The sequence below is a fragment of the Genypterus blacodes genome, unplaced genomic scaffold (assembly GCF_046128005.1).
Source record: "Genypterus blacodes isolate CSIRO-AG114 ecotype Tasmania unplaced genomic scaffold, CSIRO-AGI_Gbla_v1 ptg000015l_1, whole genome shotgun sequence".
NCBI classification, from domain to species: domain Eukaryota; kingdom Metazoa; phylum Chordata; class Actinopteri; order Ophidiiformes; family Ophidiidae; genus Genypterus; species Genypterus blacodes.
Window position 1 is genome coordinate 6,897,501 of NW_027466829.1, and position 18,420 is coordinate 6,915,920.

The window sequence follows — 18,420 nt, forward strand, 5'->3', positions numbered from 1 at the left end:
GTTCTCTCCTGAACCAGAGGACATTCAGGACAGAATCATGTAAAGACAGAATCATACATTTTGCAATATCTGTAATAACTTATGTCATGTTCCGTCTCAGCTCAGTGTTTACATGCCAATCTCTTTCCAGGAGCTGGATTTGTCCCACGTCTTGTTTGCAATCCCAAGGCTTCACCTCTGGACCAGTGTTTTTACTGAAACCACAGGAGAATGGACAGATTGATCCTTTAAACCAGGACCAAGCTCCATATCACAGGGAGGATAGTGTTTTCTGTCTGGAGGGACTCTTGAGTGTTTCTGTGTTCAGAAGTAAACAGACTCACTTCTTCTTCTTCTCTCCACTGAGGTTTTGTTGGTGTGTGCTGGTGTGTTGTTTGTCAGCAGGTTTTTGTATGAAACAAAGTGGGCAGCTGTGACATGAAAGGCTTCAGGCATATGGTCCAGGTCTCCATGGTTACGGTTACACTCTCATTTCATGCAACTTCAGAATCGGATAGTAAAAATGATGCACATTATCCCGCGCAACATTTAAACAACTGTGGACAGAAGGTCTGAGCGCTGGAGGACTCACAGGGTCCCAAAGGTACCGGATTCCGCCTGGACTCAGTGTCCGTGTGGGAGACAGACACACACACACACTCTGCTGCAGCTGCTGTACCGGCAGCACACTCGTCTCCGTGTCTCTGAGGCGCTCTGGCGGTGAGCCACAGGGTCATGTTGCTGGGCCACTGCGCTTTTGTTCTGGCTGAGTGAAGTATTTATTTATTTATCAGTCACATAGTGAGAGTGGAACCCCAGCCTGTTTGTCCTCTCGACGCCCTGCGTGTATCCACACTACAAAGATCTCCACAACAAACTAAACAATGTCCCTGATCTCATTCAGATGCAAATAAATGTAAAACCATCTCCACATTGCTTTCATCTTTATTGTATCACCGTTTATCACTCAAAAAAAACAAAACAAACGCATCGCCCACATCTATGATGCTGCACCTGGCCTCAGCAGCAGGGGGCGCTGTTACACTGTCACTTAGGCACTGACGTCTCAGAGGAGAGACGGAGATGAAGAGGGGAAAATGCAGAGTCCACAAAACTCTTCAAGTCCAGTTTGTCCAATCAGAAAGAAGAAGGAAGAGGAGGAGGCAGTGTCCAGCACGCTGGCAGTACAGAGGTGCATGCTGGGATTGAACGAAGGCTACTTGGTGGTTCTCTTGTCCTGGGTCTTGTGTCTGTCACCTCTTTGGCTGTAAATTGAAGGGGGACTCCTCCCCTTGTGTTCACCTCATTTAAAACTGAATCAGCCTAAACCTGATGAGAATAAAGCCTTCTCATAATATCACAGCTTTGTTCTCTACATTTATTTGATTTTATTTTCCAAACCAATAGAGAAGTGCTCTCCTGACGCTACACTGACTTTACTGAGTGATTTCAGAGGAGCCCCCTTCTGAATCCCACAGATGAACAACCTAAAGACTTTTGGAAGCACCATGATTGCAGAAACCGTCTGTAAGGCCAAACTGAGGGCAGGGACGTCACACACACACACACACACACACACACGGTGGTGGAGCTTTGGGAGTCTCATCAGTAGTTTGTCTTTAGTCTGCGGTTTTCCTCTTTCAGCTTCTCGATCTCCTCCACCAGAGACTCGTTCACTGAGTATTTCTCGATCAGGCCGTGGATCTCATTCTGAAATATACAACCAACATAAGGGCACAAAACGGGATTAAGGACTTTTTAAAGTTCTCACACACACACACACACACACACACACACACACACACACACACACACACACACACACACACACACACACACACACACACACACACACACACACACACACACACACACACACACACACACACACACACACACACACACACACGGGTCAAGATGAGATGGTGAAAGTGGCTGCATGGTGTAAACTGGTGCCGAGATGAAAGGTGTGTGTGTGTGTGTGTGTTGGGTCGTACCAGCTGGATGTAAAACTGCCGGACCATCTCCACCTGCAGGTTTACGATGTCTCTATGACAGGTGTCCCTGAGGAGACAGAGAGGTAGAGACCACAGCGTGACCACAGGACTCCAGCTGGAGGTTAGGCTTCACTTATTTCACATTCATGGTTTTGTGGTGGAAGTCTGAAGGCAGGGACCTTCCAGAATGGACAATAGGGAGGACAAGTCAAAGATTGTGGACAGACCTGAACTCCTCCAGGGTTTCATGGATCATGTTCTGGATGAAGTGGACCTGCAGGGAGGAGAGAGGAGCAGCTCCTCCCTGTCCCACCACCTCTGCTATGTTCTGGGAGAGCGAGGAGGAGACGGCTGCTGTCAGGGCTGCTGGAGCTGAAGGGACAGACGGTCGATTCAACTTAAACATGAAAACAAAATGAACTAAATCACCTTTAATGTTGTTTAATCTAAGTATCTATTTTTCATCAGCACAATCATTCAACAATCGTTTCTCAAGAATCCTGACGTTCTCTCACTCCTACTCTCCAATGTGAGCACTTCCTGTTGTTCCCTCTGACTCCTCCTACCTGCTGTGCAGGTGGGCGGGGCTCCTTGGACAGGTGAGGCGTAGCTCAGCTGAGCTTGAATGCCATTGGTTCTTCTGAGGCTGGGCTCCGGCGTGAAGAAGGGCGGGACCAGTTGGCTGTGATTGGTCTGTTGAGAGGAGGTGGGCGGGGTCTGACTCTCCCCCCCCTGACTGGAGCTGCTGAGTTTATCCACCTGTTCATACAGAATGAACATTAATATAAAGCTGTGTCTGTGTTCTCACTGGAGGATAAGATGAATGAAGAAGAGGCAGAGATCAGGACCTTTCTCGGGTCACATGACTCGGCTGCTGCAGATGGGATTGGCTCCTCCTCTTTGATCGTAGGTGTCTGGAAGGACGACAGCGGGCTGAAGCATCGCGCCCCAGAGCTTCCCAGTGGCGTTCCCAGAGGCGTCTTGCGGTGCGAGTTACTGCCTGCATGAGAGTCTGGAAGACAGAGATGCTCATTTCCATGACAACAGTGACATAATGATCTTATTCAGTGTTCCCAGAGTTACACTCTGTCACATCAGACCTCAGTGACCCAGGGACATGCGCAGCGTGCAGGAGTCTGACCTTCTCTAACTGGGGAGAAGATGTCCAAGCTGCCTCGACCCGTGACCTGCTGACCCTCCCCGTCTCTCGACAGGATGTCCAAACTGGTTGCTACGGGGACACAGCAGCTTAAAGTTAGTCCACAAACGGTGTCATGGTTACACGCAAACTGACATCACAACAAAAGGTGGAGCGCTTCTTTACGTTGGAATCTTGCGGCGGGTGTGTCTCCTGTCGACCCCTGAGCTCTGGAGTCTGGATGAAACAAACCGCAACACAAATCTGTTCAGTGCTGACAGAAACTTTCAAATTAGCATCTGAGTATATATATGTGTGTGTGTGTGTGTGTGTTGCGGGCAGTGAAGGCAGCATGGGTTCCCAGCCAATCAGAGCTCTGACCTTCCCGGACAGGCGAGAAGACGTCCAGACTGTTCCGACCGACGCTGCTGAACTTCTCCAGGCCAGGATGCTGCTCTGCCCCCTGCTGGCCCTCGCCCTCCCGGCTCAACGCGTGTGCACCAGAACCAGAACCTGAACCAGAGAGGGAGTGTCAGTTTGTTCCGTCGCCTGTTTGAATGATTTGACTTCTGGATGTTCTAGAAACTCACCTGCACTCATCTGTCTGTGGGAGGGGGGGCCGGTGCTGGGTGTGGGGTCTGTGGGGCTGGTGGGCTGCTTGGTGGAGGATCTCTTGATGCTGGAGATCTTGGAGGAGCCCAGTTTAGCCTGAGGTGGGAGACAAACCAAGACCAGAGGAGTCAATGAATGGAGCGCTGGATTCACTTAGGATTCATTCCAATGGGCGGCTTGATTGGTCTCCTGATACTTCATTTGGTGTGTGACTGCAGTGTTTAGTGTGTGTTAACCTTGTGTCTGCTGGCGCTGGTCTGGAAGCGCAGGCAGGTGACTGAGGTTCTATGAGCTACAGTGACCCTGGTGGGGGCGCTAGAGTTCCTCAGGTCATAGTGGTAGATCTTCCCCTGAGTGGATCCGGCCACCAGACCCGTCCCATCCAGAGTGAAGTCCACAGAAGTCACCGGGCTCTCGACCCGGATGGCCCGCAGGATTCTGGAGACAAAAGCACACACACACGTTTATGATAAAGAGGCAGTCCAGTACTCTAACAGTGTTAAAGCTCCAGCAGTGAGTTCTCTCTTACATCTTGCTGGCCGTGTCGTAGCAGACGATCTTCTTGTCTAGTCCGACGCTGACCAGCAGCAGTTCGCTGGCAGGAGAGAAGGCCAGGCCGCAGCCCGGGGCCTTGTGGGCGCCCTCAAACACGTGCAGCTCCTTCTGGGTGTTGGAATCCCACAAGACCACAGTCCCGCTGTCAGAGACGCTGCCCAGCAGGGAGCGCTTCAGCATGGACAGCCTCAGGTCATGGATGGGCTGCAGACACACAGAAGCTTTGTTATTCACCTTGTTTGCTCTTGTAAATGCAATGGGAAATGTAGAAATACAGAAAACTACATCTGTTAAGGTGGACTGCAGAGTTCTCTATAGAGAGCTGTAAGCGTCTGACCTGGTTGCTGCCGTGACCAAAGGCCTTGCTGGACAGGTTGGTGGTCAGACTGTGGAGGACCAGATCTCCACTGGTTGATCCTGACGCGATGTAGTTGTCATTGGCATTAAAGGACACACAGGTCACCTCTTCCTTATGGTCCTGACACACACAGACACACACACACGTTATAATGCACAATCTACTAACTACAGAAACACAGTGCAGACGTGTGGACAGCGTCCTGTCCTGTCTCGTCCTGTCCCATCCTGTCCCATGTGGGGGGTTTTTACCTCCAGGGTGCGATGCAGTCTCTTGGTCTTCAGGTCCCAGATGTGGACGCAGTGATCCAAACCTCCACTGACAAGAAACTGAGACGACGAACTCAGACTCACCCGAGTTTGCTTTTTCTGAACAGACGACAACACAGAGCTCTCAGTACAGTTAAGACAACACACCGCAATGACATCATCTCATGGTCACACCCATTTTTCTGATGTGTTCCTAGTTGAACTTTATATTTCAGTGACAGTTCCAGTTACTGTTCTCTCACCCCCTCTGCCAGCTCCACCACTGGGACAGGAGTGGACTTCAGGCTTGACACCACCACTTTGTCTCCACTGCTGCTGGCTGTGACCACATAATGATCTGAACGCACAGGTCAAGGCTCCATAGACACTCAAGTCACATTTAGCACACAATCAAACACCAACATTATGGAGGATTTAATCATCTGACCTCATAACGCTGTGAAGTCACTTTCTGTTTGTTTCAGAGCGATTTCAGGTCACCTCAGGTCTTTGTTGCCTAAGAATAAAGTCTCATCTCTGCCTCTGGACTTTATCTCCAGGGAAACCTCTCTTAGATACATTGGCAACACAACAGGAGTCAGTCAGGATACTGTTGGAGCTCCAGCAGGCCTGGGCCACAGGGTGGCTGCTGCTGTGAGGGTTGAACTGCTCCAGCGGTGCCATGGAAACCGCATCCCATATCTTCACACAGTCCCCTGAAGACACCAGGCGGGTCACCTCCTCCATGGCAACACCTGGAGGCAACAGACACTCATGTGAGGTTAGAACCACCGCTGAGCAGTGAGGAAGAGGAAGGAGACTCTACAGTAAAACAATACACTTTCATATCAAACAAGACGGTTTCAGGTTTATGATGACTTACAAATTACAAGTTCCCTGCTTTACTGCACAACATGACCCAATTTTGAATATTTTAAAAAATCTACAAGAAGACAACAGAAAGACAAGGACAGCTTCGAATTATGTTTCCCGTTCGTCAAAGCTTTATTCTATTAATGCAACAAGTGAAACATCGATTTAATTGTTTCCGCATCAAAAGTCCAAACCAGAACACACAAGAAGACAATAGAAGTTGTAAACTCAGATAATTAAGAGTTGCAGCCGTCAGTTTCGTTCATTTGTTGTTGTTTTATTGAAAGCAGCCGTTTGTTTACAGACTGACGATCATTCAGGCTAACAGCAGCTAAAGTTAGCTCTCTAACTTAGCAGCCCGGCAGCTACAGCGGTGTTCAAAGTTACCGAACGGCCTCAAAGCTGATTTAAACAACATCAAACTTACGACAAGAGGCCGGAAGAAAATCTAAAAGGCGTTTAGACGATTTGTAAACTTTGACATACGTACCGAAAAAGATGACAAGTGACCAATTATATGATTACAAACCGAGTTTATTTGGTAATCCGCCTGAAATCGCCAACCCGCCACTACGGAGACACAAGCGGGACAAAAAGGAGAAGGTCGTTGAAACTTTATTGTAAAACAAAAAGGCGATTAGGACAAATATGGAGCTATACTATGATTTAATGTTACGTTGAAAAATAGCCACTTCAACATACGTCCCCAGATAATATAAAAATGAAAATAGGGACTGTAAAAAATAAATGCTTCTTTCTTTGTTAAATAGCTGTCAAACATTCACAATAGTATTGTAGTATTTCAGTAATACATACGTTTTAAACCATTTATGACATGATCATAGTTAAATGTAGATTTAAATTATAATGTGTAAATCAGAGTTATTACAATGACAATTACACGGATAGTTTATGGACTCAATGTATTATTTGACATTACAGAGCTGCAATATAAAAATACATTGTAATGTACATGTACATTTTGTACACCATATTTTTGTATTACTAACATCTGGGATAATCTGAAAGCAAATGATTCAATGAACCCTGGATGAGATGTTATTCTCCATGTGAGAACATACTTGAGGATTGCTGTGATGTTGGTCACGGTGGATGTTGGAGTTATAAGATGGTCACTCTCCTTCTGCTGCATTTCAGTGATAATCCCACAAAGTGTCGGGAAGCGACCCAGAATCATCTCCTCATTTTACTAATTGAAGTCTATGAGAACCTTTCAACCTTTAGTATAAAGACGACAGTGGCATCATCAAACGACAATGATGTCATGAGGTCTCCTGAGGTTCACAGCAGTGAACTCTGGCATCCCAGAGTCCTCCATCTCCAGATGTTTCTCCACTGTGCCTGTGAGTTGCTCCAAAGCATGATTGTCATCTTCCTTCAATGTATTAACGTTGGTGTGCTTGAGTTTTCCTCCTCCATGACATGTTTTACAATATTATGCATGCTGTTTGAAGGTACAGAAACAGATTTAGGGTATCATTACGCTAGGATAAGTTTGAGAATAAGTTTGTGATTTTCCTTCAAACTAAACTAAACTAAACTAAACTAAACTAAACTAAACTAAACTACCAAGAACAGGACTCAAGGGGGAGATGTGTGTTATTTGTACTCCTGAAGTTCCAATAAAGTTTTGAGTAAAAACTGTTCCCGTCTTTTCCGGTGACGTCACAGCCCGCCCCTCCCATTTTAAACCAGGGCGGGAATGTTTCTGTTTCATTCACTCGCTCCTTCCTCCAGTTCGCATCGCGCAGACGAGCCGATTAACGTCTCCGAACCTCTCAGGTCGCGACCAGGATGGTGAGAACTAAAGCCGACAGCGTCCCCGCGACGTACAGAAAAGGTACGGTTACAAAAACCACACAAGTCACGACCCCGGCGCGGTAATGGCGATTTAGTTGAGCGGCTGTGTGAGAGCAGAGTGGCGGTAACGGGCAGAACGGCCCGTTCTTCACCGGTTTAGGGCTTTAAAATGGCTACTGTTTAAAGGTTTTAGCCCTTTAACTTTTCGTCCCAGTTGCGCGTCGTTTAAATGTGTTGTTTTCAGCTGAATCCATAAATATTGCGTCAACCAGCTGCAGCTCCCGCCAACACGCAACCCGTGTAGGTGTTTGTGAGCGCGCGCAGGCTTCTTGCTCAATTACTCGATTTGTTTTTAAACGAATCCGGCGCCATTAACGTGAAGAATGTGACAGATAACTGAATGTACTTAATCTGACCGTGGGGAGAGGTGTCGTCACTCTGTTGTGCAGCGAAACGGGAAACTTTGCTTAGCTTCTGAGATCTGGCGCCAGTTTTGAGCGCCGCTGTGTCCTGAGCAGGAATCGAACCAAGCGACATTTAGCAAACTCAATGTTAACGTTGTTTCACTTCGAGTCTCATGTATGTGACGTTTAGCAGGTTACTGGAGCGGTCTGAGCTGCTCTTTCCCGGGAAATCCGGCTTATAATGCAGTGATTGTTGACCTATAGAACCAACATGGCGCCTTTGTGTTGTTTTTGGCGGATAGCAGTAATAAGATCATTTCAGACGTTGTTTACAGCTGCAGTTGCACACTTCAACACAAATCGTGTTCACATTCCTGGACTGTTTAATTGTTCCTACCTTTTATTGTGTGTTGTGTATTCAGATATCCTGATTGTGTGTTTTGTTGTTTTCCAGCTGTGGCAGCCACTGCACCCAGGAAGTCTCTGGGCTCCAGTTTAGCCAACTCAGCCTCTAGCAGCAGCAGCAGCCAGGCCACCACACCGGGTCAGTGAAGGAGAACAAGCATCAGTTTACTAACCTGACACATAGAGAAAAGATGCAGCGGAGCTCATTCTGTTTCCATTTCACAGCAAAGGGCAAGTATGCTGGCGGTAACCCGGTGTGTCCTCGTCCCACCCCCACCTGGCAGAAGGGCATCGGGGACTTCTTCGGCGGTCCTGGTCGGAAACCAGAGAAGGAGAACCAGCAACCCATTGAAGAGGATGATGAAGAGGCTGGAGGCAGCGGAATGTCAAAGGCCGCTAGGAAGTATGACAAACTGGTTACTGACATTTACACCATTTTATGGAAGCAGATTGAGGAGACTGCTTCTGTTTCTAAATCATTCATAAAAGAATTTGTCTGATTAAGTTTGTCTTCATCTTTTCAGATCCAGGCCGCTGCCTTCTGACAATGAGGATGAGTGAAGATGATGAATGACTGAAGGACAGAGCTCCAGTTGTCCTGTTGCTGCCCTCTGTGGTTTAGTGCCGTTTATATGATGTACATCTGTATATATTTACCTCTGAATTCACTTTGTATAGAAGTTCATTAAACTTGTTTTTTTATGTTTTTAAACTGCGCTTCCTTCTTTAAAATTGTTAAATGTTTGATGCAAAATGGTTATGTGGCGCGTTTATAAAGGCTCCGGTTAAATGGACTCACACGGTTGCTGCCGTTGCACCACCTAGTGGTTACTCGGAGAACAGCACTGCTTGGCTGCCCGGGAACTGGTGTCTTTAAAATGTGACAGGAAATCTGTTAAATTTCAATACGTCGGGGCAAAATAAGGTCATCTAAGACTCTGCTAAGGGGTGTATTTTGGACGAATGGCTTGAACGTCGGTAGCGTACTCATGAAACCTGATGTAAACACAACAGAATATCAAACGTCTTTCTACTAAGCTGCTCTTTGGACCTCTTTCTTTCACTTTCATCGCTTATTTTATTAACCCTTCTGCCGCAGAAACTTCCATAGAGAGCTGCGGCCTCATTTCGTTGTACTGAACCCCGCCCGCCCTGTCGCGAGGTTGAGAAGTAGAAAACAAACTCGTGCTACACAGCCTACGGATGCCCTGAACGGTCAAAAAGCCATGCTGGAAATGGCGCGACCCTGAGCGCAGAGAACAAGCTAATGCGTGTAAAGTTCGTCACTTTAAAAGTTTGTTTCACACATAAAATGAGACGCCTGTTAAACTCCCACACGGTGCGTTAGGTTTCCTCTTCCTCTGGTCCCGTCTTGTCCGCTGACAGTCTGATCTGTCTGTTAGCTTCACTCAGCTCGGGTAACAGTGTTTATGGAGACTTCTGTACATTTGGGACGTTGACCGCGGTGAGGATGACGGCTCGCTGCGGGCTCAGCTGGACCGTGGTGGTTCTGACCTGCCAACACACAGACAGCGTTTACTCCTTCCAGAGAGGTGAGCGGCCACTTACACCGAATGACCGGAGGAGGGCGCTGTGTGGACACAAACCTTACACTGAATTGTCAATGCGTCCCTGTTTAACTTCTAAGTGTGTGTGTTTGTGTGTTTTTAGAGCTGGAGTTGCGGCAGCAGCGTGGCTCTCTTTGTCAGCAGGCGTTGGTTCTGACTGTACGGGACCGCCAGGAGCCTCTGGGCAGTGGAGGAGCGACGCTCAACGCTCTGCTGGTGGCTGCTGAACACCTGAGCAACAGAGCCGGACACACTGTGAGTGAGGAGACACAAGAGTCTGAGATGTTAGACCTTCACAACTTAACAGCAATGAGCACCAGCACATCTTCAAGCTGTTGTCCCAGTCCACTGATAGCAGATGTGTTCCTCAGGTGGTGACGGCTGACGTCCTGGACGACGCTCACATCCTCATCCTGCACACTGTGAGTCCAGCAGCAGGACGCTTGCTCTCCTTCTCCGTGTCTTCCAAACATCCATACATCTGTTTGTTGTCCTGCAGGGTCGTGATTTCCCCTGGAGCTCCTGCAGCAGAGCGTTCTGCTGGATGCCTCGGGAGGAACCGGAGCAGAAGGTCCAGTCCCCGGTCTGCTGTGTGGATCTGCTGCTAGACTGCCTCAACAAGCAGGTCTGCCTGGAGTCTGGATCAGCTTTATAGATCTGTACTCCTGGTTCTGTCTCTCATACTGGGCTGGGGGATGGAACCTGAATGATCCCAGCAGGTGAATGGACCTCTGTTGTCTCTGTTTGCCTCGGTGCAGATCTGTCCTGCGTCTCCTCCTGGTGTTTGGGTCTGCAGCACAGACATGATCCTCACCGTACCGCCAGACTTCAGTGAGTCAACACACTTGACCTGCCAACACACCTGTGTAGTTACAACCACAGAGTACAAAGCTAGTGAGTGTGTGTGTGTGTGTTAGCCTTGTCTTGGGAGGGCTTCTCTGGTGTTCGGGTTCTGGCTTTACCAGGGGACGTCTCCTACGCAGCCAATCATGGAGTCTACCTGACCGACCCTCAGGTGAGCACTTGCACGCACACACACACGCGCACACACACACACACACACACACACACACACACACACACACACACACACACTTACACACTTACACACTTACACTGATTTCCACTATAACATATTCTAACTGTTGTTCTTCACAATCCTAGCCTTCACTGTGATGAATCCAGAGAGTTTGTTTTCTCCTGCAGGGTCGTGTCAAAGACATCATCTACAAGGGGACAGAGGAGCAGATCCAGCAAGCAGTGATGCCTGATGGGAAAGTGCCTCTGGTGTGACAAACTAAACACTGAATCTAAGTAAAAATAGGCAAAATGTTCTTAAAAGCTAAGCAGACTTTCCTTTAATTCCCTTCAATCCAGAGAGGAATACTTCTTCTTTCATGTCAGTGTTTGTGTCCATGTGACCTTTACTGGTGAAGTTCTGCTGGTTTCTCTCAGCCCGTTCCAGAGGGGAGCAGACCCGTGGTGTTCTGGTTCTGATTCTGCCTCCGTGTCCTGCAGGTGTCAGGTCCAGTCTTCTTCAGCAGGGACGTATCAGAGAAGTTGCTTCAGACTCACGTCACTCCTCCTCTGGACGGCTGCACCTACCTGGGCCTGGACTCTGGGGCTCCACCCCTCCAGGTACCCGTCTCCCTCTCCCCACCTGTCTGACTTATTGGTTAGATATTCTGCAGCTCTTCACTCTGTCTTCATCTCCTCGTTTTCCCTCAGATCTCTCTCTTCCTGGATGTGCTGAAGTGCCTCTGCTCAGATCAGACTCAGGATGGGTTTGTGAAGGAGGAGCGAGCCGGCTGCACGTCTGCCTCCGGGCCACAGGGGGCAGCGGTGAGGAGCGGCAGGGCGGAGCTGTGGAGGATTCTGAGAGGAACTCGGCTCAGTCTGGGTAAACATCTCTCTATGATGGAACTGAGGCTCACCAACGTCCTGTCCTCCTTGAGGTCCTCATCTTTGCTCTAATCTCCACAGTGCACGTCCCAGGTGGTCGCTATGACTACCTGACTCTCTCCGGAAAGCAGCATGTGGAGCGACTGAGCAGAGCCGGTACAGACAGAAACACCCTGTCTCACATCCAGGTGGGATCCACGTGTCTCAGGTCTCATACTGGGTAAGAGCCAATAACGCATCCAGCTTCCTGTTTCCTCCTCAGACGGAGGGCGCGGTGAGCGAGGGAGGCCGGGTGATCAACAGTGTTCTGGAGGGAGAGGTGACGGTGGCCACTGAGGCTGTTGTGCAACACTGCCACCTACAGGTCAGGAGATGAAGCTGTGCTCCATCAGGCAGCAGCAGCACAGTTTGCTTTGATCTCTGACCTCTGACCTCTCCACCAGGGTCCTTTGGAAGTCCCCACAGGTTGTTTGCTGTCCGGCCTGGAGTCGTCCACGTCGTCAAGTATCCGGCAGATGGCCCTGCCCCATGACATCATCATCCAGGGACATCGGATCGAGCTGGGAGAGCAGAAGCTGAACGTCTACACGGTGATGGGAGCGCAGGACGACCTGGAGGTGAGGACGCACAACACGTAACCAGGGTAACCACTTCAGCTCAGTGTCATCGTCCTCCAGACTGAGACCTTCCTCCTCCTCAGGTCTCCTGTGATGCCAGCGGCGCCTCCTTCCTCAATCAGGGGTGGAGCTCCTTCTACAGCCGAACTGGGATCCAGTAAGACTCCGCCCACTTCTTCACCTTTGACCATTAAGTGTTTGTTTGCTGGCTAATAACAGATATAACCTCTATGAATGTTCCTGCTCCTCTCAGGCCAGAGGAGCTGTGGATCAGAGGAGAACAGCGCTCCCTGCTGGAGGCTCGGCTCTTTCCCGTCCTCCATCCCAGAGGAGGAGCTGTGGGCCTGGAGGGAGGCGTCCACTGGCTGCTGGGGGGTGTGGGCTCAGCGGGGAGGTGGAGGGAGGCCTGGAGGCTCTCCTTAAAGGAGGTCCTGTCACTCACCCATCAGGGGGCGGAGCTCCGATGGAGGGAGGAGCTACTTCTCCTGGCCGGGAGGAGGAGGGTGATCCACGCTCTGGCTAATCGCTCAGACGCCTGCCTGCTGCCTTGCTTCAGGGCCGCTGTACTGGGAGGCCAGCAGGGGGAGCTGCTGCTCACTCTGGACAGCAGTGAGTTACAGGCAGAAATGTACAAATAGACAACTTAATAAAATCAAAATGAATAAACAGTTTTGTCTCCAAACATCACTCTCAGTTGCAGCAGGTGGCCGGGCTGAGCTGGGGGCGGGGCCTAACCCAGGGGCGGAGTCTGGGGCCGAGCTGGGCGTGGCCGCTCGCTGTCTGTCTTGCATCGCTGACGTGCTGGTGTGTATGGCGGGAGGAAGAGGAGGGCTGAGGAGCGGCCCAGCTGCTAACCAGGCCTGGAGGTCTGCTTACGCCCTGCTGGAGGAGGGAAACCTGAGGGGAGGGGTCTCTGCCCTCGCTATGGAGAGAGCTCATTGGCTGAGCAGGTGAGAGAGGGCGGGGCTTTAATGTCTTCTGCATCTTTATGTCAGTTCTAAACACAATAACTTGTCTCTGACTGCCCCCTACAGGCCGGACCTGCTTGTTCGGGCCGCAAGACACTATGAGGGTGCGGGCCAGGTGCTGCTGCGACGGGCTGTGATGTCATCACAGCAGTTTATCTCCATCGGTCAGGGGGAAGTCCCACCTCTAGAGGAGTGGCAGGAAGTGGAGTGTCCGGCCCGACTGGACCTGGCAGGTGAGCCAGGTGAAGGTTATGATTGTTCTCTAAACTGAGTAAAATATTAACAGTGATCTGACGTCAGGTGGCTGGAGCGACACTCCGCCCATCGCCTTTGAGCTCGGCGGCTCGGTCACCAACATTTCTGTGAGGGTGGATGGGAAACGTCCCATCGGGGCCCGAGCCCGCCGCATCAGAGAGCCGCACCTCCTACTGGTCAGCCACAACGGGGGGCGTGACTCTGGTGTTTCCATAGAGACGCTGTGCAAAAGTCTGGATGACCTGAAAGACCACTGTCAACCACATGCACCAGGTAACCATGGTTACTGTGGGACAGAGAGGAATGTAATGAGTTGTTTTGGCTAAATTTGTGTGTGTGTGTGTGTGTGTGTGTGTGTGTGTGTGTGTGTGTGTGTGTGTGTGTGTTTGTGTGTGTGTGTGTGTGTGTGTGTGTGTGTGTGTGTGTGTGTGTGTGTGTTGTAGGTGCCTTGTTGAAGGCGGTGTGTGTGTGCAGCGGTCTGGTGCTTCTCTCCTCCCAGGATCCTCTGGAGCGTCAGCTGATGGAGCAGTGGGGAGGAGGGGTGGAGCTTCACAGCTGGTCAGCCCTGCCCACAGGATCAGGACTGGGTCAGACCTGAACCACAGCTGAACACACAGTACAGTACAAACACACACATTCAAAAATTGTAAACACAACTCCCTGCTGTCTAACCTGCAGGTACCAGCAGCATCCTGGCGGGGGCGCTGCTGGCTGCTGTGTACAGATGTACGGGCAGAACCTACAACACCGACGCCCTCATTCACGCTGTGCTGCACCTGGAGCAGATCCTCACCACAGGTCTGTCTGTCTGTCTGTCTGTCTGTCTGTCTGTCTGTCTCTTCATGTCTCCTCCGCCCCTCTGGATGTTCTGAAGCTCCTCTCTTTCATGGACAGGTGGAGGCTGGCAGGATCAGGTGGGAGGTCTTGTGGGCGGAGTCAAGGTGGGTCGTTCCCGTGCGTCCCTGCCCCTGCGGGTGGAAGTGGAACATCTCAGGCTTCCAGACAACTTCCTGCTTTCTCTTGAACAGCACCTCCTGCTGGTTTACACAGGCAAGACGCGCCTGGCACGCAACCTGCTGCAGGTCCGTCTGGGGTTAGATATGATATGTATTCAGCTTCTGTGATCTGTTGATGTTGATGATGGTCGTGGCGTCTCTCTCCAGGACGTAGTGCGTAGCTGGTACAGCCGCTTGCCCTCCATGGTCCAGAACGCCCAGCAGCTGGTGGCCAACTCAGAGGACTGTGCCAGAGCGTGTTCAGAGGGTGAGGTCATATAACACAACCTCACATACACAAACACGTTCCCCTTCAGTCCAGGTCAGTCACTCCTGCCCTCATCCTGTCTGTCCAGGCTCTCTGTCCAGACTTGGACTCTGTCTGGATCGCTCGTGGCAGCAGAAGAAGCTGATGGCTCCTGGCTGTGAACCGGCCTCAGTGAGGGCCATGATGGAGGCCCTGAGGCCCCTGGTCCTGGGTCAGAGCCTGGCTGGGGCTGGAGGAGGGGGCTTCCTCTACCTGCTGACCCGGGAGCCTCAGCAGCACCAGGCAGTGCTGGGGGTCCTGAACAACACGCCAGTAAGCACAGAGAGCGCCCGGGGTCAGAGGTCAAATATCATTGATTAAGGTCATTGATATTTGAGTGTTAAGAAAATTTGAAAGTGATATATGAGCTTGTTCCTGTCTGATCGATTAGTTACCATGGTGATATTGGGTCTGTCCTTTAGGGCCTGGGAGACTTCAGCGTTCACTCAGTGGAGCTGGACCTGGACGGGATCACAGTCCTGCTGCCACGCTGAGGACACACACACACACACACACACACACACACACACACACACACACACACACACACACACACACACACACACACACACACACACACACACACACACACACACACACACACACTATAAATATGATGACAGTGTATTATGACGTGATTGTCTGTGTAATAATTTGTAAATCGTGAATTGATCAATACACACTTTTATATTTGTATGAATCTGTGTTTTGGTCTGCTGCTGTCACAATAAGTCAGACACTTCCAGTATAACATGTTTAAAGTTTATTATTTTCCTCTTAGTGATGTGAGAACACAGAGGAGAAACACTTAAATACTGTGAGGATGAAGTCACTGAGCAAGGATTCATTTTGGGATTTATTCATACTTTCTCCCCAAAATTTAGAGTAAAAATCAAATCAAATATCCAGAGCTTCAATCACCTGATCAGCTGGCAGAAAGTATGAAGATCAAACATGAAACATAGATTTAAGAGTTCACCTTTATGAAATGTGAAGCAATAACAATTAACAATAATAAAAACATTCATTAGATATTATAATGCAATCTTGACTGTCTTGTTAGTTGCCAGTATATAGATTATAATGTTTTTATTATTACAGCCAGTTAATGTGTCCATCCTGAACCTTTCAGAGGAGCAAACACTCAGGCAGAGGAGCTGAGGCAACGCGACCTCACTGCCACCGTTTCATCTCCTATGGAATTATAAACAGTATGTGGTCCAATCTGCCGCCTCTGGCACCGATCTGGAGCAGCAGGCAGCTTCAGCTTCAGTCTTTAAATCACATAAATGTCCATCAGCAGTCGCTCGCAGGTTTCAGTCTCTTATTTCCCAGCGACCACAGACAGCTGGTCTCTGATTCGTCCCAGTCCGTCCAGTATGGTGTCCAGAGACTCCCGGCTCAGCTCCACCGTTACCGCGGAAACCGACTCGCCTCCTGCTGCCGGACACGCATCCGCCATCTGCAAAGAACACATCACACACACACACTCACGTCACCATACAGGTAAAACTGCAGATCATCACAAACAAAACAACAGATTGTTTACATACGAACTTGCTCATTTCTCTAAGTTGTGTCATTGTGTAGATGTTTGTGCTTCTCTTCAGGTCTGTAGGTCTTTGAATGGACCCTGATGGATCCATGAAGTTCCTCTACATGAAGCTAGAGGTAAGGTTGCATACTAATATGTTGACCTTTGACCCTAGACACCAACCTTGAGCTGGACCAAGCAGGTCGGGACGGCCATGCGACTGACCGAGTCTGAGGCCGTCACCATGTCCACTCTCCAGTCCAGTTCCTTCAGCTGGGGGAGGGAGACTACACACACACACACACACACACACACACAGATTAGAGCCTAACACACACCTGCCAGCAGTAAGTGAACTAAACTAAGATATAATAGAAACGTTGATCTGCTCACTTTGATGGCTGAGGGCCTCTGTTCTCCAGGTCGGACTGTAAAGACGTCAACAACATTACAGATTAGAGTGACATCACTTTTAACTGACAACTAACCTGAAGATGTTTTCACTCCATTCTTTCTGTTCTTTACATTGATATGAATATAACCAGTTTCTCCAAATGCATTGTGGGTATTTAGAGATTGATAAAGCGAGACGGACCAACAGGAGCGAGTGTGAGTGTGTGTGTGTGCAGCTGACCTCTGCTCCAGCAGGATCTTGGTGATCAGGTTCTTCAGACTGGAGTGGAAGGAGTCAGGAAAGAGAGCGAGGATCTGATCAGGAGAGCTGAGGTTGTGGAAGAGGACGTGGCGAGACAGGGTGTGCAGAGACTGGACCAGCTGGAGGACACACACACACACACACACATCAGATGGACTGGCCACAGGCTGAAGATGAGACATCACACACACACACACACCGGCGTTTGTGTGGTACCTGAGTTGCCTGGGCGACGGGGATGCTGAACGTGGCCGCTGTAGTCTCAGCCAGGCGTCGACTCGGAGCTCCATGACTCTGGACGCACACGTCCCTCACAGCGTCTTTAGAAGGCGCCTGAGGACACAAACACCGCTCAGGATCACCACCAGGGGGCAGCACAGGCAAGTGCATCCAAACAATGAGCCAACATGACGAATAACAAAGAATTTAAATATAAAAAATGCTCTGAATCAAACCAAAACTATTTGATTTCAGAAAAATGCTGACTAGTTTAACTTAATTTTAGGATGAAATAAGGCTGGAGAAGATTAAACAGCTGTACTGAGTCTGACCAACAGGCTAAAGCTGCAGAGCGTCACAACAGAGAAGAATCACAGATAGTTTGAAGTTGATTATTTTGGTCATTTATCAAATATCAACACCAGAAAAGTTGTTAATTGTCACTTATAGATTCTAAGCTGAAACTCGACTCTATTATTCAGCATTAAACTAAAACCATGCGGCCCAACAACAGCTGATCAGCTATTACAGTTATCGATCTGTCGGATTAAAACGCTGTGCCTTCAAACTGCTGAGTGATAAATACCTTTAGAAGAAGCTGTAAGTTGGTGAAATGTTCGCTGGCGACAACCGCAGCCATGATGACACGTGACATACGAGCGGGTCACGTGACAGGACGGCAACGGCCCCGTTTAAAAAAAATGAAATAAAACTTTATTTATATATATCTGTATTCTGTAAAGAATAACCTTAATAAAATCGAATTTATGTCGTTTTAATAGATAAACTTTATTCCTAGATTTTGATTAAAACATCTATCTTTCATTTGTCAAATTTATCCAATTTCTTTTTTTGTCTTTTATTCCAGAGCTCCTTTTAATGTTTAATGTTTTATGATGTGTTTGGTCACTACACTGACATCAGATATCACTGACACCACCTGAAGTCTGATACATAATGAGGCATATTCATAACGATCACATAACAATAAGCAGTCTGTAGTTACACAG

At 49.1% G+C, this 18,420-nt stretch overlaps 5 protein-coding genes across 7 annotated transcripts in view; 3 read left to right on the plus strand and 2 right to left on the minus strand.

Annotated features, from left to right (window-relative positions):
• The window catches only part of cunh15orf40 (chromosome unknown C15orf40 homolog), a 1,410-nt gene extending 1,079 nt beyond the window's left edge, over nucleotides 1–331 (plus strand). The window contains exons 4-5 of the mRNA XM_076171203.1: nucleotides 1–39; nucleotides 131–331. The exon at nucleotides 1–39 is cut by the window's left edge and continues 121 nt beyond it. The gene's annotated coding sequence lies outside the window, so the exon portion shown is untranslated. The remainder of the gene's footprint in view (nucleotides 40–130) is intronic.
• Nucleotides 332–818: 487 nt separating this feature from the next.
• On the minus strand, nucleotides 819–6,338 carry nedd1 (NEDD1 gamma-tubulin ring complex targeting factor). 3 transcript variants are annotated; one of them, XM_076171179.1, is made up of 16 exons: nucleotides 6,251–6,338; nucleotides 5,499–5,642; nucleotides 5,151–5,245; nucleotides 4,891–5,007; nucleotides 4,619–4,759; nucleotides 4,256–4,485; nucleotides 3,963–4,164; nucleotides 3,705–3,822; nucleotides 3,496–3,627; nucleotides 3,301–3,351; nucleotides 3,118–3,207; nucleotides 2,825–2,976; nucleotides 2,543–2,735; nucleotides 2,204–2,348; nucleotides 1,977–2,043; nucleotides 819–1,689 (listed from the first exon to the last, which is right to left on the minus strand). In XM_076171179.1, exons 2-16 carry the CDS (start codon nucleotides 5,632–5,634, stop codon nucleotides 1,585–1,587), a joined length of 1,974 nt encoding a protein of 657 aa, XP_076027294.1. In that variant the 5' UTR covers nucleotides 5,635–5,642; nucleotides 6,251–6,338; the 3' UTR covers nucleotides 819–1,584. The 3 variants fall into 3 exon arrangements, with proteins under 3 accessions (XP_076027294.1, XP_076027286.1, XP_076027278.1); XM_076171171.1 differs by having other exon boundaries at nucleotides 2,825–2,988; nucleotides 6,290–6,332; XM_076171163.1 differs by having other exon boundaries at nucleotides 821–1,689; nucleotides 2,825–2,988.
• Nucleotides 6,339–7,462: 1,124 nt separating this feature from the next.
• Nucleotides 7,463–9,096, plus strand: pclaf (PCNA clamp associated factor). Its single transcript, XM_076139356.1, has 4 exons — nucleotides 7,463–7,621; nucleotides 8,440–8,529; nucleotides 8,616–8,793; nucleotides 8,915–9,096. The coding sequence occupies exons 1-4, from the start codon at nucleotides 7,576–7,578 to the stop codon at nucleotides 8,949–8,951; spliced, it is 351 nt and encodes a 116-aa protein (XP_075995471.1). The 5' UTR covers nucleotides 7,463–7,575; the 3' UTR covers nucleotides 8,952–9,096.
• A 505-nt stretch (nucleotides 9,097–9,601) lies between these two features.
• fcsk (fucose kinase) lies at nucleotides 9,602–15,927 on the plus strand. The gene is made up of 23 exons (XM_076171150.1): nucleotides 9,602–9,943; nucleotides 10,062–10,213; nucleotides 10,330–10,380; nucleotides 10,458–10,583; nucleotides 10,717–10,789; nucleotides 10,876–10,973; nucleotides 11,165–11,245; nucleotides 11,477–11,596; nucleotides 11,687–11,858; nucleotides 11,942–12,048; nucleotides 12,123–12,224; nucleotides 12,304–12,477; nucleotides 12,561–12,634; nucleotides 12,731–13,086; nucleotides 13,172–13,427; nucleotides 13,512–13,678; nucleotides 13,746–13,973; nucleotides 14,144–14,287; nucleotides 14,379–14,498; nucleotides 14,595–14,782; nucleotides 14,864–14,963; nucleotides 15,052–15,275; nucleotides 15,425–15,927. Exons 1-23 carry the CDS (start codon nucleotides 9,862–9,864, stop codon nucleotides 15,494–15,496), a joined length of 3,267 nt encoding a protein of 1,088 aa, XP_076027265.1. The 5' UTR covers nucleotides 9,602–9,861; the 3' UTR covers nucleotides 15,497–15,927.
• Nucleotides 15,751–18,085, minus strand: commd9 (COMM domain containing 9). Its single transcript, XM_076171192.1, has 6 exons — nucleotides 17,997–18,085; nucleotides 17,408–17,524; nucleotides 17,171–17,310; nucleotides 16,930–16,964; nucleotides 16,720–16,823; nucleotides 15,751–16,464 (listed from the first exon to the last, which is right to left on the minus strand). The coding sequence occupies exons 1-6, from the start codon at nucleotides 18,063–18,065 to the stop codon at nucleotides 16,327–16,329; spliced, it is 603 nt and encodes a 200-aa protein (XP_076027307.1). The 5' UTR covers nucleotides 18,066–18,085; the 3' UTR covers nucleotides 15,751–16,326.
• Between the last annotated feature and the right edge of the window lie 335 nt (nucleotides 18,086–18,420).

Excerpts from the sequence above, each read along its gene's own strand:
- nedd1 (XM_076171171.1), bottom strand. The coding sequence starts at position 5,634 with ATGGAGGAGGTGACCCGCCTGGTGTCTTCAGGGGACTGTGTGAAGATA. Across the intron at positions 3,823-3,962 it reads CCAGCGCCAGCAGACACAAG|GCTAAACTGGGCTCCTCCAA; the intron begins GTTAACACACAC and ends CTCCCACCTCAG. Across the intron at positions 1,690-1,976 it reads GGCAGTTTTACATCCAGCTG|AATGAGATCCACGGCCTGAT; the intron begins GTACGACCCAAC and ends TGTATATTTCAG.
- pclaf (XM_076139356.1), top strand. The coding sequence starts at position 7,576 with ATGGTGAGAACTAAAGCCGACAGCGTCCCCGCGACGTACAGAAAAG. Across the intron at positions 7,622-8,439 it reads CCCCGCGACGTACAGAAAAG|CTGTGGCAGCCACTGCACCC; the intron begins GTACGGTTACAA and ends GTTGTTTTCCAG. Across the intron at positions 8,530-8,615 it reads CAGCCAGGCCACCACACCGG|CAAAGGGCAAGTATGCTGGC; the intron begins GTCAGTGAAGGA and ends TCCATTTCACAG.
- fcsk (XM_076171150.1), top strand. The coding sequence starts at position 9,862 with ATGACGGCTCGCTGCGGGCTCAGCTGGACCGTGGTGGTTCTGACCTGC. Across the intron at positions 11,859-11,941 it reads AGGAACTCGGCTCAGTCTGG|TGCACGTCCCAGGTGGTCGC; the intron begins GTAAACATCTCT and ends TAATCTCCACAG. Across the intron at positions 15,276-15,424 it reads GGGTCCTGAACAACACGCCA|GGCCTGGGAGACTTCAGCGT; the intron begins GTAAGCACAGAG and ends TCTGTCCTTTAG.
- commd9 (XM_076171192.1), bottom strand. The coding sequence starts at position 18,065 with ATGTCACGTGTCATCATGGCTGCGGTTGTCGCCAGCGAACATTTCACC. Across the intron at positions 16,824-16,929 it reads AGAGGCCCTCAGCCATCAAA|TCTCCCTCCCCCAGCTGAAG; the intron begins GTGAGCAGATCA and ends GTGTGTGTGTAG. Across the intron at positions 16,465-16,719 it reads CCTGCTTGGTCCAGCTCAAG|ATGGCGGATGCGTGTCCGGC; the intron begins GTTGGTGTCTAG and ends TGTTCTTTGCAG.